Below are 13,715 nucleotides of genomic sequence, written 5' to 3'. Positions count from 1 at the left end.
TTGGCCCTGTAGAATGTATTGGGTAGTTAATATGGCGGCGGCGGCGGCGGCGGCCCGGTGAGTATAAGGAGCTGGGTGTTGCTAGACGGACACAGAGCTGTGGGAGTTTCTCAGGCACGTAACACAGTGTCCTAGTACCACCATTAGTCTCCAGATAAGGAGCATTCACACTGACCGTAACGTGCCAGTAGTAACATGGGTGCGTTTAATGCACAGATGGTACACACAATGCCCACAAAGGGCCGTCCATACCGTGACCATCCATACAGAACGACTGCAAAACCCAGAGTGCCAGACATTGCCCTCCTAGTGTTAAAAGCGAGTGCCACACTGTGCCAGGGCTAATGATGTACGGTGAGTGCCACAGTGTGCCCAGGGTAATGATGTACGGTGAGTGCCACACTGTGCTCAGGGCTAATGATGTACGGTGAGTGCCACACTGTGCCCAGGGCTAATGATGTATGGTGAGTGCCACACTGTGCCCAGGGCTAATGATGTACGGTGAGTGCCACAGTGTGCCCAGGGTAATGATGTACGGTGAGTGCCACAGTGTGCTCAGGGCTAATGATGTACGGTGAGTGCCTCACTGTGTCCAGGGCTAATGATGTACGGTGAGTGCCACACTGTGCCCAGGGCTAATGATGTACGGTGAGTGCCACAGTGTGCCCAGGGCTAATGATGTACAGTGAATGCCACACTGGGCCTAGGGTAATGATGTACGGTGAGTGTCACAGTGTGCCCAGGGCTAATGATGTGCGGTGAGTGCCACACTGTGCCTAGGGTAATGATGTACAGTGAGTGCCACAGTGTGCCCAGGGTAATGATGTACGGTGAGTGCCACACTGTGTCCAGGGCTAATGATGTACGGTGAGTGCTACACTGTGTCCAGGGCTAATGATGTACGGTGAGTGCCACACTGTGCCCAGGGCTAATGACGTACGGTGAGTGCCACAGTGTGCCCAGGGCTAATGACGTATGGTGTTCCACAGTGTGCCCAGGGTAATGATGTACGGTGAGTGCCACACTGTGCCCAGGGTAATGATGTACGGTGAGTGCCACACTGTGCCCAGGGCTAATGATGTACGGTGAGTGCCACACTGTGCCCAGGGCTGATGATGTACGGTGAGTGCCACAGTGTTCCCAGGGCTAATGATGTACGGTGAGTGCCACACTGTGCCCAGGGATAATGATGTACAGTGAGTGCCACACTGTGCCCAGGGCTAATGATGTGCGGTGAGTGCCACAGTGTGCCCAGGGCTAATGATGTACGGTGAGTGCCACAGTGTGCCCAGGGCTAATGATGTACGGTGTGAGTGCCACAGTGTGCCCAGGGTTAATGATGTACGGTGACTGCCACACTGTGCCCAGGACTAATGATGTACGGTGAGGGCCACACTGCCCAGGAGTAATGATGTTCGGTGAGTGCCACACTGCCCAGGGTAATGTTTGGTGAGTGCCACACTGCCCAGGGTAAAGATGTGCTGTGAGTGCCACACTGTACCAGGGCTAGTGATGTTCGGTGAGTGCCACACTGCCCAGGGGTAATGATGTTCGGTGAGTGCCACACTGCCCAGGGTAATGATGTTCAGCGAGTGCCACACTGCCCAGGGGTAATGATGTTCGGTGAGTGCCACACTGCCCAGGGTAAAGATGTGCTGTGAGTTCCACACTGTACCAGGGCTAATGATGTTCGGTGAGTGCCACACTGCCCAGGGGTAATGATGTTAGGTGAGTGCCACACTGCCCAGGGGTAATGATGTTTGGTGAGTGCCACACTGCCCAGGGTTATGATGTTCAGTGAGTGCCACACTGCCCAGGGTAATGTGCGGTGAGTGCCACACTGCCCAGCGTAATGATATGCTGTGAGTGCCACACTGTATCAGGGGTAATGATGTGCAGTAATTTTTTAAATTTATTTTATACCATTTTGGTTCCCATACGACATCCTGATCTTTTTTTTTAACTCCATTTTTGGGGAGATGAAGGGCCCCAAAAACCCACTGATTCTGCCATTTTTTTCTGTTTTGGTGTTAACTCTATGGGATACATATATTATTTTATTAGTCTGGACATTGATGCCCGAAGTGATATTAAATTGTTTTCTTTAGGTCATTTTTTTTAGATTTCAGTAACATTTTGGGAAAAGGATAGGAACATATATATATATATATTTTTTTTCATTGTTGTCATTATTATTATTTATTATTATAGCACCATTTATTCCATGGTGCTTTACATGTGAGGAGGGGTATACATAATAAAAACAAGTACAATAATGTTGAACAATACAAGTCACAACTGGTACAGGAGGAGAGAGGACCCTGCCCGCGAGGGCTCACAATCTACAAGGGATGGGTGAGGGTAGAGCTGGTCCTGCAGCGGTTTGGTCGATCGGTGGTCACTGCAGGTTGTAGGCTTGTCGGAAGAGGTGGGTCTTCAGGTTCTTTTTGAAGGTTTCCATGGTAGGCGAGAGTCTGATGTGTTGGGGTAGAGGGTTCCAGAGTAGGGGGGATGCGCAAGAGAAATCTTGTATACGATTGTGGGAAGAGGAGATAAGAGGGGAGTAAAGAAGGAGATCTTGTGAGAATCGGAGGTTGCGTGTAGGTAAGTACCGGGAGACGAGGTCACAGATGTATGGAGGAGACAGGTTGTAGATGGCTTTGTATGTCATGGTTAGGCTTTTTTACTGGAGTCTCTGGGTAATGGGGAGCCAGTGAAGGGATTGACAGAGGGGAGAGGCCGGGGAATAGCGGGGGGACAGGTGGGTTAGTCGGGCAGCAGAGTTTAGAATAGATTGGAGGGGTGCAAGAGTGTTAGAGGGGAGGCCACAGAGCAGGAGGTTACAGTAGTCCAGGCGGGAATTGATGAGGGCATGGACTAGGGTTTTTGCAGATTCTGGGTTTAGGAACGTACGGATCCGTGAAATATTTTTGAGTTGAAGTCGGCAGGAAGTGGAAAGGGCTTGGATATGAGATTTGAAGGAGAGATCAGTGTCAAGGATTACCCCGAGGCAGCGAGCTTGTGGGACTGGGGAGAGTGGGCAGCCATTTACTGCAATGGATAGCTTTGTTGGGGGGTCGCGTGAGATGGGGGAAAGATGATGAATTCTGTTTTGTCCACGTTAAGGTTTAGAAATCTAGCGGAGAGGAAGGATGAAATAGTGGACAGACATTGAGGGATTCTGGTTAGTAGGAAGGTGATATCTGGTCCAGAGATGTAGATCTGTGTCATCAGCATAGAGATGATACTGAGAACCATGAGATTCTATGAGCTGTCCCAGGCCAAAAGTGTAAATGGAGAAGAGCAGGGGCCCTAGGACTGAACCTTGCGGGACTCCGACAGATAGGGGTCGAGGTGAGGAGGTGGTGTGTGAGTGGGAGACGCTGAATGTCCGGTCTGCTAGGTATGATGAGATCCAGGATAGGGCCAAGTCTGTGATGCCAAGGGATGAGAGGGTCATCTGTAGTAATAGGGAATGGTCCACTGTGTCAGAGGCAGAGGACAGGTCCAGGAGGAGGAGGACAGAGTAGTGTCGCTTGCTCTTGGCGGTTAATAGGTTATTGGTGACCTTAGTTAGGGCAGTTTCAGTGGAGTGATGTGACCGGAAGCCAGATTGTAAGCGATCGAAGAAGGAGCAGGAAGATAGATGGGAGAACAGTTCAAGATGGACGTGTTGTTCCAGTAGTTTGGAAGCATAAGGGAGAAGTGATATAGGGCGATAGCTAGATACAGAGGATGGGTCAAGAGAGGGCTTTTTGAGGATAGGTGTGATGGAGGCATGTTTAAAGCTTGAGGGGAAAACACCAGTTGTTAGTGATAGGTTGAAGAGATGGGTTAGAGTTGGGATGAAGACTGTGGTGAGGTTTGGGATGAAGTGGGATGGGATCGGGTCAAGTGCACAGGTGGTGAGATGTGATCTTGAGAGTAGAGTGGAGAGTCGATCTTCTGTAATAGTGGAGAAGTTGGTTTTGGAGGTGGAGGGCTGGGAAGTCGGGAGGAAGGGCTCTGGGGGTTGTCGACTAAAATTGTCTCTGATGTTATCATTGACGTTGTCATTGTTTCATTACATTTTTTATTAGTGGAATCCCTGATACCCCGGACAGTACACTGTAATTTGGCAATCTTTTGTAAAATTGCCGTTCTATAAAGCCCAGGCGTAGATACACGCCAGGCGTCATAGGTGTACAGACATGGCAAGCACAAGAGAAAGGAGTCCATCACCCTGTCAATGGTGAAAGTTGCAATATTTTTATTTTTACAGTGCTAGAACACACGTGGGGTGTGAGATACGGACAGGGAACAGACAAACAAAAGGACGTTTTGACCGATCCCAGGTCTTTGTCGCTGAGTCCACACTACCAGCGCTGTTGCTGCAGCTGTTTATGCTCCTCTCCGTGTGTTCCCATCCATTCTCTTTCACTTTGCAGCAATATCGCGCTGCCCCCTGCTGGGAGCAGCTGGTAAAATTGGTAATATCTCGTTACTAATTTTACTGACTTTACGGTTCTTTCCAGCTGCTGAGATCATTCGGGATTGGGGAGAGGAAACCAGTAAAGTTGGGCAAACCTGTATCGTAAAGCATCGGGCTGAAAGTCTGCGCACTGTTTACACCGAATTTCCGCTTTATTTTTTTTCAGACGATTGTTCGTCAGTTAACAAGTTATGGTGCCTGCTATGCTTGTTTAAAAAAAAAAAAAAAAAAAACTGGTCTAATTGTGTTTGTAAATCTCCTGCAAATATTGGAGAATATTCATGGCATAAGATGAAATATTTGTGAGCGCAGACTGATCTGACAGCCACAATGGGGCCTCGGAGGCCGTTCGTCAGCACGTAAAGAGCTGCCGGCGCCTGGATTACCTGCGATTTAAAGCCGCCATAAATGTGCAATAATGTTTTTATGGGGAACTGTCCCAGTGGGAAAAAGAATAATTCTCGATTTTTCTCCTCTGGAAGTCCTCGTCTCATGACTACCCCGATGTTCAGCTGTGCAGCCGTAGTGCCGAGTCTCAGATCTAGGCCCTCACTGCTAGAACTTCTCTGATCCAAATCTGTCAGCGCTCCCCCTCCCTACGGTTCTTCTTGCCCTCCTTACTGCTCTCTGCTCGCCCTCCGTACGGCTCTCTGCTCCCCCTCCTTACGGCTCTCTGCTCCCCCTCCTTACGGCTCTCTGCTCGCCCTCCTTACGGCTCTCTGCTCCCCCTCCTTACGGCTCTCTCCTCCCCCTCCTTAGGGCTCTCTGCTCCCCTTCCTTACGGCTCTCTGCTCCCCCTCCTTACGGCTCTCTGCTCCCCCTCCTTACGGCTCTCTGCTCCCCCTCCTTACGGCTCTCTGCTCCCCCTCCTTACGGCTCTCTGATCCCCCTCCTTACGGCTCTCTGCTCCCCCTCCTTACGGCTCTCTGCTCCCCCTCCTTACGGCTCTCTGCTCCCCCTCCTTACGGCTCTCTGCTCCCCCTCCTTACGGCTCTCTGATCCCCCTCCTTACGGCTCTCTGCTCCCCCTCCTTACGGCTCTCTGCTCCCCCTCCTTACGGCTCTCTGCTCCCCCTCCTTACGGCTCTCTGCTCCCCCTCCTTACGGCTCTATGCTTCCCCTCCTTACGGCTCTCTGCTCCCCCTCCTTACGGCTCTCTGCTCCCCCTCCTTACGGCTCTCTGCTCCCCCTCCTTACGGCTCTCTGCTCCCCCTCCTTACGGCTCTCTGCTCCCCTTCCTTACGGCTCTCTGCTCCCCCTCCTTACGGCTCTCTGCTCCCCCTCCTTACGGCTCTCTGCTCCCCCTCCTTACGGCTCTCTGCTCCCCTTCCTTACGGCTGTCTCCTCCCCCTCCTTAGGGCTCTCTGCTCCCCCTCCTTACGGCTCTCTGCTCCCCCGCCTTACGGCTCTCTGCTCCCCCGCCTTACGGCTCTCTGCTCCCCCTCCTTACGGCTCTCTGCTCCCCTTCCTTACGGCTCTCTCCTCCCCCTCCTTAGGGCTCTCTGCTCCCCCTCCTTACGGCTCTCTGCTCCCCCTCCTTACGGCTCTCTGCTCCCCCTCCTTACGGCTCTCTGCTCCTCATCCTTACGGCTCTCTGCTCCTCATCCTTACGGCTCTCTGCTCCCCCTCCTTACGGCTCTCTGCTCCCCCTCCTTACGTCTCTCTCCTCTCCCTCCTTAGGGCTCTCTGCTCCCCCTCCTTACGGCTCTCTGCTCCCCCTCCTTACGGCTCTCTGCTCCCCCTCCTTACGGCTCTCTGCTCCCCCTCCTTACGGCTCTCTGCTCCCCCTCCTTACGGCTCTCTGCTCCCCCTCCTTACGGCTCTCTGCTCCCCCTCCTTACGGCTCTCTGCTCCCCCTCTTACGGCTCTCTGCTCCTCCTCCTTACGGCTCTCTGCTCCCCCTCATTACGGCTCTCTGCTCCTCCTCCTTACGGCTCTCTGCTCCCCCTCCTTACGGCTCTCTGCTCCTCCTCCTTACGGCTCTCTGCTCGCCCTTCTTATGGATCTCTGCTCCTCATCCTTACGGCTCTCTGCTCCCCCTTCTTACGGCTCTCTGCTTGCCCTTCTTACGGATCTCTGCTCCTCATCCTTACGGCTCTCTGCTCCCCCTCCTTACGGCTCTCTGCTCGCCCTTCTTACGGATCTCTGCTCCTCATCCTTACGGCTCTCTGCTCCTCATCCTTACGGCTCTCTGCTCCTCATCCTTACGGCTCTCTGCTCCTCATCCTTACGGCTCTCTGCTCCTCATCCTTACGGCTCTCTGCTCCTCATCCTTACGGCTCTCTGCTCCTCATCCTTACGGCTCTCTGCTCCTCATCCTTACGGCTCTCTTCATCCTTACGGCTCTCTGCTCCTCATCCTTACGGCTCTCTGCTCCTCATCCTTACGGCTCTCTGCTCGCCCTTCTTACGGCTCTCTGCTCCCCCTCCTTACGGCTCTCTGCTCGCCCTTCTTACGGATCTCTGCTCCTCATCCTTACGGCTCTCTGCTCCCCCTTCTTACGGCTCTCTGCTCCTCATTCTTACGGCTCTCTGCTCCTCATCCTTACGGCTCTCTGCTCCTCATCCTTACGGCTCTCTGCTCCTCATCCTTACGGCTCTCTGCTCCCCCTCCTTACGGCTCTCTGCTCCCCCTCCTTATGGCTCTCTGCTCGCCCTCCTTAGGGCTCTCTGCTCGCCCTCCTTAGGGCTCTCTGCTCCCCCTCCTTATGGCTCTCTGCTCCTCATCCTTACGGCTCTCTGCTCGCCCTCCTTACGGCTCTCTGCTCCTCATCCTTACGGCTCTCTGCTCCCCCTCCTTACGGCTCTCTGTTCCTCATCCTTACGGCTCTCTGCTCGCCCTCCTTACGGCTCTCTGCTCCTCATCCTTACGGCTCTCTGTTCCTCCTCCTTACGGCTCTCTGCTCCTCATCCTTACGGCTCTCTGTTCCTCCTCCTTACGGCTCTCTGCTCTCCCTCCTTACGGCTCTCTGCTCCTCATCCTTACGGCTCTCTGTTCCTCCTCCTTACGGCTCTCTGCTCCCCCTCCTTACGGCTCTCTGCTCCTCCATTTCATGGCTCTGCTCGCCCTCCTTACGGCTCTCTGCTCTCCCTCCTTATGGCTCTCTGCTCCTCCATTTCATGGCTCTGCTCGCCCTCCTTACGGCTCTCTGCTCTCCCTCCTTACAGCTCTCTGCGCCTCCATTTCATGGCTCTGCTCGCCCTCCTCATGGCTCTCTGCTCCTCATCCTTACTGCTCTCTGCTCGCCCTCCGTACAGCTCTCTGCTCCTCCATTTCATGGCTTTGCTCGCCCTCCGTACAGCTCTCTGCTCCTCCATTTCATGGCTTTGCTCGCCCTCCTCATGGCTCTCTGCGCCCTCATCCCTTCTCTCAGTGTTAGGCCTCATTCAGACGTCTGATTTCATGATCGAATGCTGTCTGTGGTTTTCACGGATAGCATTCGTACCTATGTTATTCTGTTGGTTCACTCACGTGTCTGTGATTTTGGGAAAAACGGTAAGACATGTCCAATTTTGATCCGAGGGTTGGATCAAAATTGCCAATGCAAGTATAAATGTCCATGAAAAAATGTGACTGCACTCTGCTGTCCAAATGTGGTCTGATTTTCACAGACTTTCATATAGGAGAAGGTGGATAAACTTTTTTTTTTCTCCACGGATGACGATAGGACCAAACTCTGATCAACCACTGATCAAAGTAATCGGTCCATTTTTCTTGTACATGAGAAAAACTGACGTGTGAATGAGACCCTAGGCTACACTGACACATCCCTGTGCCATGTCCTGGTGCGGTTTGTTTGTTTCTCGAGCAGCACATTGACCCATAAAGTTTACTTGATCAAAACTCACATCAGTTTTAAAAACTGGTCCGTGTCTGCAGATCCGGTCCTATTGTCATCTGTGTTGTGGATCAGACTCGGACATTAAAATCCATGGGGGTCCGTGAGACCCGGATGGAAGGAGGAAGACAGACTTTGTATTTCTGAGTTCCCTCAAAGCTTCATCTGTTTTTGAGTCATTGTTAACATTCAATGGATAAATGAAAGTTCAGACAATTAAAAACAAAAGCAACAAGGATGACGCCTGACAAACAAATCGGTCCATTTCTCGGATGGTAACACATGGATGTGTGAATGTAGCATCAGAGATAGCATTATGGAGGGGTATCTTAGGGAGGGCACAGAAAACATGCTATAGAGAAGGCTAGCACATGGAGAGTTAATAAGTGCAGGATAGAAGCAGTGCTGACATGAGCCAATGGAGAACGCAACGTCGTGGATACTTACAGATCTTACATACAGCCTATATTACTGTGAGAAACACTCCGACGTCTTGGATACTTACAGATCTTACATACAGCCTATATTACTGTGAGAAACACTCCCACGTCTTGGATACTTACAGATCTTACATACAGCCTATATTACTGGGAGAAACACTCCCACAAGAAAAACAATCAAACTGCAGTCAGGCTGCAAACTGCAATTCAAGGTCTGAAAATAAATGAATGGAGCTAAAGAGAATTCCTAATATGTAAAAGAAAAATGTTTTTTTTTCCATGTCAAAGGAAGTGCTAAATTTTGACTGTCACTTTTTTTGGGCACTTTGTCTGTCTCGTTAATAGGCGTCAATACGAGGCTTATTCTATCATGGCACGCTTTGGCGGTGACTGGCATTAGGGCACTTTGGCAATCTGCAATCTTATCACATACGGTACATTATATTTTCCAGCCTTTGGCGGATACCGCAGTGCCGCAGCCTGCACATCTCTCCAGGGATGCGGAAGGCCAAGACGGGGGCAGAGCAGATATGGCTTGCCAGGCAGCGGAGGGATCCCTATGTAAAGGCAGCACATGCCCAAAATTACCGTTGTCGCAGCGCCTTCAAGCTGCTGGAGATGGACAAGCAGCAGAAAATCCTGGAGCCGGGGCATCACGTTGTAGATTGCGGTGCGGCCCCAGGGGCCTGGAGTCAGGTGCTGGTGGACAAAGTAAATTCCTTGGGAAAAGGTAAGAACATATTACTTTCCCACTTTTTAATATTGTATTAGGGGATCGTTTAACCAGGTATTTCCCAGTATAATTTTATTATGGAAACTGATCTAATAATTGCCGACCATTGCCCACAGGTGCCCACAGGCTCCGATCACGGGCAGCGCAGCAGTCTCTTTTTTTTGTACTGCACCAATGGTGATGCCAACAGGGGAATTGCTTATTGGGTAATTCCCTAAAGTAATACTGAGGCTTGAAGACAAGGGTTTCTGGTGTATGGTATTGGAGAAAGGGTTCTTTTTTATATATATTCCTTTCCAAAAATAGCGTTGAGCCTCTATAGTGTCTGATTACAACTCAATCTCATTCACATGAATGGGGCTGAGCTGCAATACTAGAGTTGGCCAGCGGACATGAATGGCGCTGTTACTGAAAACAGTTTAGTTCATTAATATATGTTCATCTATACTATAACGGTAGGAGCGTCACTCTGTCCGAAGCCTTTATAGACTGCGCAAGCGCGACGCTCCAAGCATTAGATTATAGACACAGTGTCCGTAGTCAAGAAAAAATGGCGCCGGAAAACGCAGACTGCGCTGTCGCCGAAATCTGTGTCACAATCCCGCCCATATCACTTAGTTTCCACCCCCACTGTCCCCACGCCCCCTGATTCCGGCCCATAAATGTCCCCCTGCTTCCAGAATCAGGGGACGTGGGGACACGGTGGAAACGATCCCGCCATCATGACATTGCAGCAGATCATGCCACAGCAATTACTTACGCCCCCCGATTCCGGCGTATGAATGTCCCCCTGCTCCCGGAATCGGCGCCTGCGCAGTCCGCGCTTTCCGGCGCCATTTTCATGAATATATACTACACTGTGTCTTCACGAAATGGCGCCGGAAAGCGCGGACTGCGCATGCGCCGATTCCGGGAGCAGGGGGACATTTATGAGCCGGAATCAGGGGGCGTGGGGACACGGTGGACTCGATCCCGCCCTCATGACGTTGTGGCAGTTCATGCCACAGCAATTACTTACTTAGGCCCCCTGATTCCAGGGCATGAATGTCGCCCTGCTCCCGGAATCGGCGCCTGCGCAGTCCGCGCTTTCTGGCGCCATTTTCTTGGATACTGCACAGTGTGTCTTCAAGAAAATGGTGCCGGAAAGCACGGACTGCGCAGGCGCCGATTCAGGGAGCAGGGGGACATTTATGGGCTGAAATCAGGGGCCGTGGGGACTCGGTGGACACGATCCCGCCCTCATGACGTTACTTACATACATCTGAAGAGACACTGCAGCGCGGACTGCGCAGGCGCCGATTACTGCGTCACAATCCCGCCCTCTCATAATGTCGTGGCATTTCCGCCCACATTATTGATTTTGTTACAGATACCAGGAGCATGTGGAAGAATATCTACACTATACAATACGTCAGCAAAGCTACCAAGAATATATAACACACGTCTGTGGAGCAAGGCAGCCACTTTCGACTCAATACCGCCACAGTGTCTGTTGCCATCACTGATTAAAACGAGGGCCCAGGATGGGAGCAGCACATGACAGGATGGGGACCATATACCAATATAAATGCTCGCCACCTGGGCGTAGAACGGGTTCAATAGCTAGTTATTGCATAACAAGGCATGCAGGTGATGTACAGTCAGAATTATTCACCTCCCATTGCAAGAAATTTATTAACAAGATTGTTATTAGCAAACTTTCTAAAGTTTGCAATAACCCAGTGAAACAAGATCCATGGAAATAGGTCAATACAACTAATATAACAAGTGGTTCCTCCAGATTTAGCAGAAAATGTCTCTTTTACTGACTACTGCAGTCTCAGGATTATTCACCCCTTTATGACAAGTGTTTTTAATACTTAGTTGAGCCCTGCTGGCTGTTATGCTCTGCTTGCAAACATGATGCATAGCCAAACACAAGCTTTTGTCAGCGATCCTGAGGAATCTTAGCCCATTCCTCGTGGGCAATGGTCTCCAGTTTCACTAATAATCTGGGGTTGCCTAAAATATTGGTCCAGAAAGTTAGGAGAAGAAATCAGTGCCTTACGCAGACAAGGAAATGGATTGGGAAAAAATACAAAGGCATTGGATGTTCTCAGAGATACAGATGGAAGCAGGGTTCATAAGATCACAGTTATAGGAACACCAGCTACACTATCTGGACATGGCTGAGGGAGGAAGCTGACACCAGATTTCTGAGGAGGCAAAAACAACCCCTAGTGCGATTCCAAAAAGCCTTCAGCAAAATTAGGTGGTTTCAGACACTGACGCTAAAGGTCTCGATTCCCGAGTTCAAAGACAAACCCCTCTAATGATTCACAAAAGCACAAGAAAATGGGCCCCAGTACACTCAATACAGCATATGCTGTTCCGTGAATCATGGCTGTTGCTTGGTGATGCCTGCAGTAAAGCATGGCGGTGGCTCAGTGATGCCTGCGGTGAAGCATAGTGATGAGAGGTTGATGTCTATATTGAAGTATGGATGGGTATGGTTGTGAAAGCTTTATGCCTACAGTGAGACATGGTGGTGGCTCAGTGATGTCAACAGAGAAGCATGGCGGTGGCTCGGAGATGCCTACAATGAAGCATGGTGGTGGCTCACTGATGCCTACAGTGAAGCATGGTAGTGGCTCAGTGATGCATGACAGTGGCTCGGTGATGCCTACAGTAAAGCATAGTGGCCGCTCAGCGATGTCTACAGTGAAGCATGGTAGTGGCTCAGTGATGTTCTGGGGCTGCTTTGCTCCCCCTGGCACTGGAAACCTGCTGTATGTACAGGGCAAGATAGATTCAATTAAGTATCAAGAAGTCCTTGGAGAAGACATCATGCCATCTGTGAGGAAGATGAAGCTTTGGCGTCATTGGATCTTCCAACAGCGATCTCAAGCATACCTCAATATCCACTAAGGCCAACACTATCACCTGACATGAACCAAATAGAAAATCTTTAGTGGGGTTTGAATAAGATGGTTGCAGCACACAAAGCCAAGAATATTAGTTAACTGGAGGTCATTGTCCATGAGGTCTGGGCTAAGATTCCTCAAGAACTCTACAGAAGCTGGTATCTGGCTATGCATCAGGTTTGCAGCAGATCATAACAGCCAGAAGGGCTCTACTAAGTACTTACGATGCTTGTCAAAGTTTGTACATTTTAGCAACAAATCTAATTTGCAATGGGGGGGTTTTAATATATTTTCATGTATATCTGTTCCTCTTCCATTCATTTAATTCTGTTTTTGCTCTAGACCCTGCAGCCGGTGTCGGGTTTGTTCTGGGAGTTGATCTTCTTCACATAAATCCACTGGAAGGAGCAGTTTTCCTCCCTAAGTGTGACCTTACAGATCCTGCCACCCATAAGAAAATCACTGCGCTCCTCCCTTCTGGACAGGCAGATGTCATCTTAAGTGACATGGCCCCCAATGCAAGTGGCATAAGAGAACTGGATCACCAGAGACTTGTCATCATGTGTCTGTCCCTCCTGGACTTGTCCGATATGGTTCTGAGGCCTGGCGGGAGCTTCTTGTGTAAGATCTGGGATGGAGGAGAAAGCAACCTAATAAGAGACAAGCTACGGCAGAGATTTCAGAACGTAAAGACTGTGAAACCTAAGGCCAGCAGGATGGAGTCCACCGAGATATATCTGCTGGGAAAATCACACAAAAATAGCAAAGCTGCAAACTGATGCTACCTGTAGCCACTACTATTTATTACAGGCCTGCAGATGGACTCTGTATGATCCAAATTTTAATAAATATTGAAAGTTGTGTTGTGTATCTATTTTATTGTTCAGCTCATAGAGTTAAAGAGTAATTGAGATCATATTCCTAATTTTACCTGCAGATCATTGAGGGTCCGAGTCCTGAGCCACCACCTGTTGCAGAATAGACTCCTGAGAAGATCGCACCACAGCAGACAGGAGAGCGCACCACAGCAGACAGGAGAGCGCACCACAGCATACAGGAGAGCGCGCCTCAGCAGACAGGAGAGCGCGCCTCAGCAGACAGGAGAGCACACGTCAGCTCCCTCTCAGCCTTCCTATATACAGTCACAGTCCCTTTCCTACAGTATCTCTCCCTCTCAGCCTTCCTATATACAGTCACAGTCCCTCTCCTGCAATATATCTCCCTCTCAGCCTTCCTATATTATTATTTATTTATATAGCACCATTGATTCCATGGTGCTTTACATGAGGAGTTACATACAAGTTACAGATATCACTTACAGTACACAAACT

The 13,715-nt window shown here is 50.3% G+C and overlaps 1 protein-coding gene across 1 annotated transcript; it reads left to right on the top strand.

The window, feature by feature from the left end:
- The first annotated feature begins 4 nt into the window (after nucleotides 1-4).
- On the top strand, nucleotides 5-13,245 carry MRM2 (mitochondrial rRNA methyltransferase 2). The gene is made up of 3 exons (XM_069734328.1): nucleotides 5-57; nucleotides 9,201-9,478; nucleotides 12,727-13,245. Exons 1-3 carry the CDS (start codon nucleotides 14-16, stop codon nucleotides 13,161-13,163), a joined length of 759 nt encoding a protein of 252 aa, XP_069590429.1. The 5' UTR covers nucleotides 5-13; the 3' UTR covers nucleotides 13,164-13,245.
- Nucleotides 13,246-13,715: the final 470 nt, after the last annotated feature.

This window comes from Ranitomeya imitator, chromosome 7, assembly GCF_032444005.1.
Source record: "Ranitomeya imitator isolate aRanImi1 chromosome 7, aRanImi1.pri, whole genome shotgun sequence".
Lineage (NCBI taxonomy): Eukaryota > Metazoa > Chordata > Amphibia > Anura > Dendrobatidae > Ranitomeya > Ranitomeya imitator.
The sequence above is the reverse complement of the archived record's forward strand: the minus strand, read 5'-3'. Positions and strand labels throughout refer to the sequence as shown.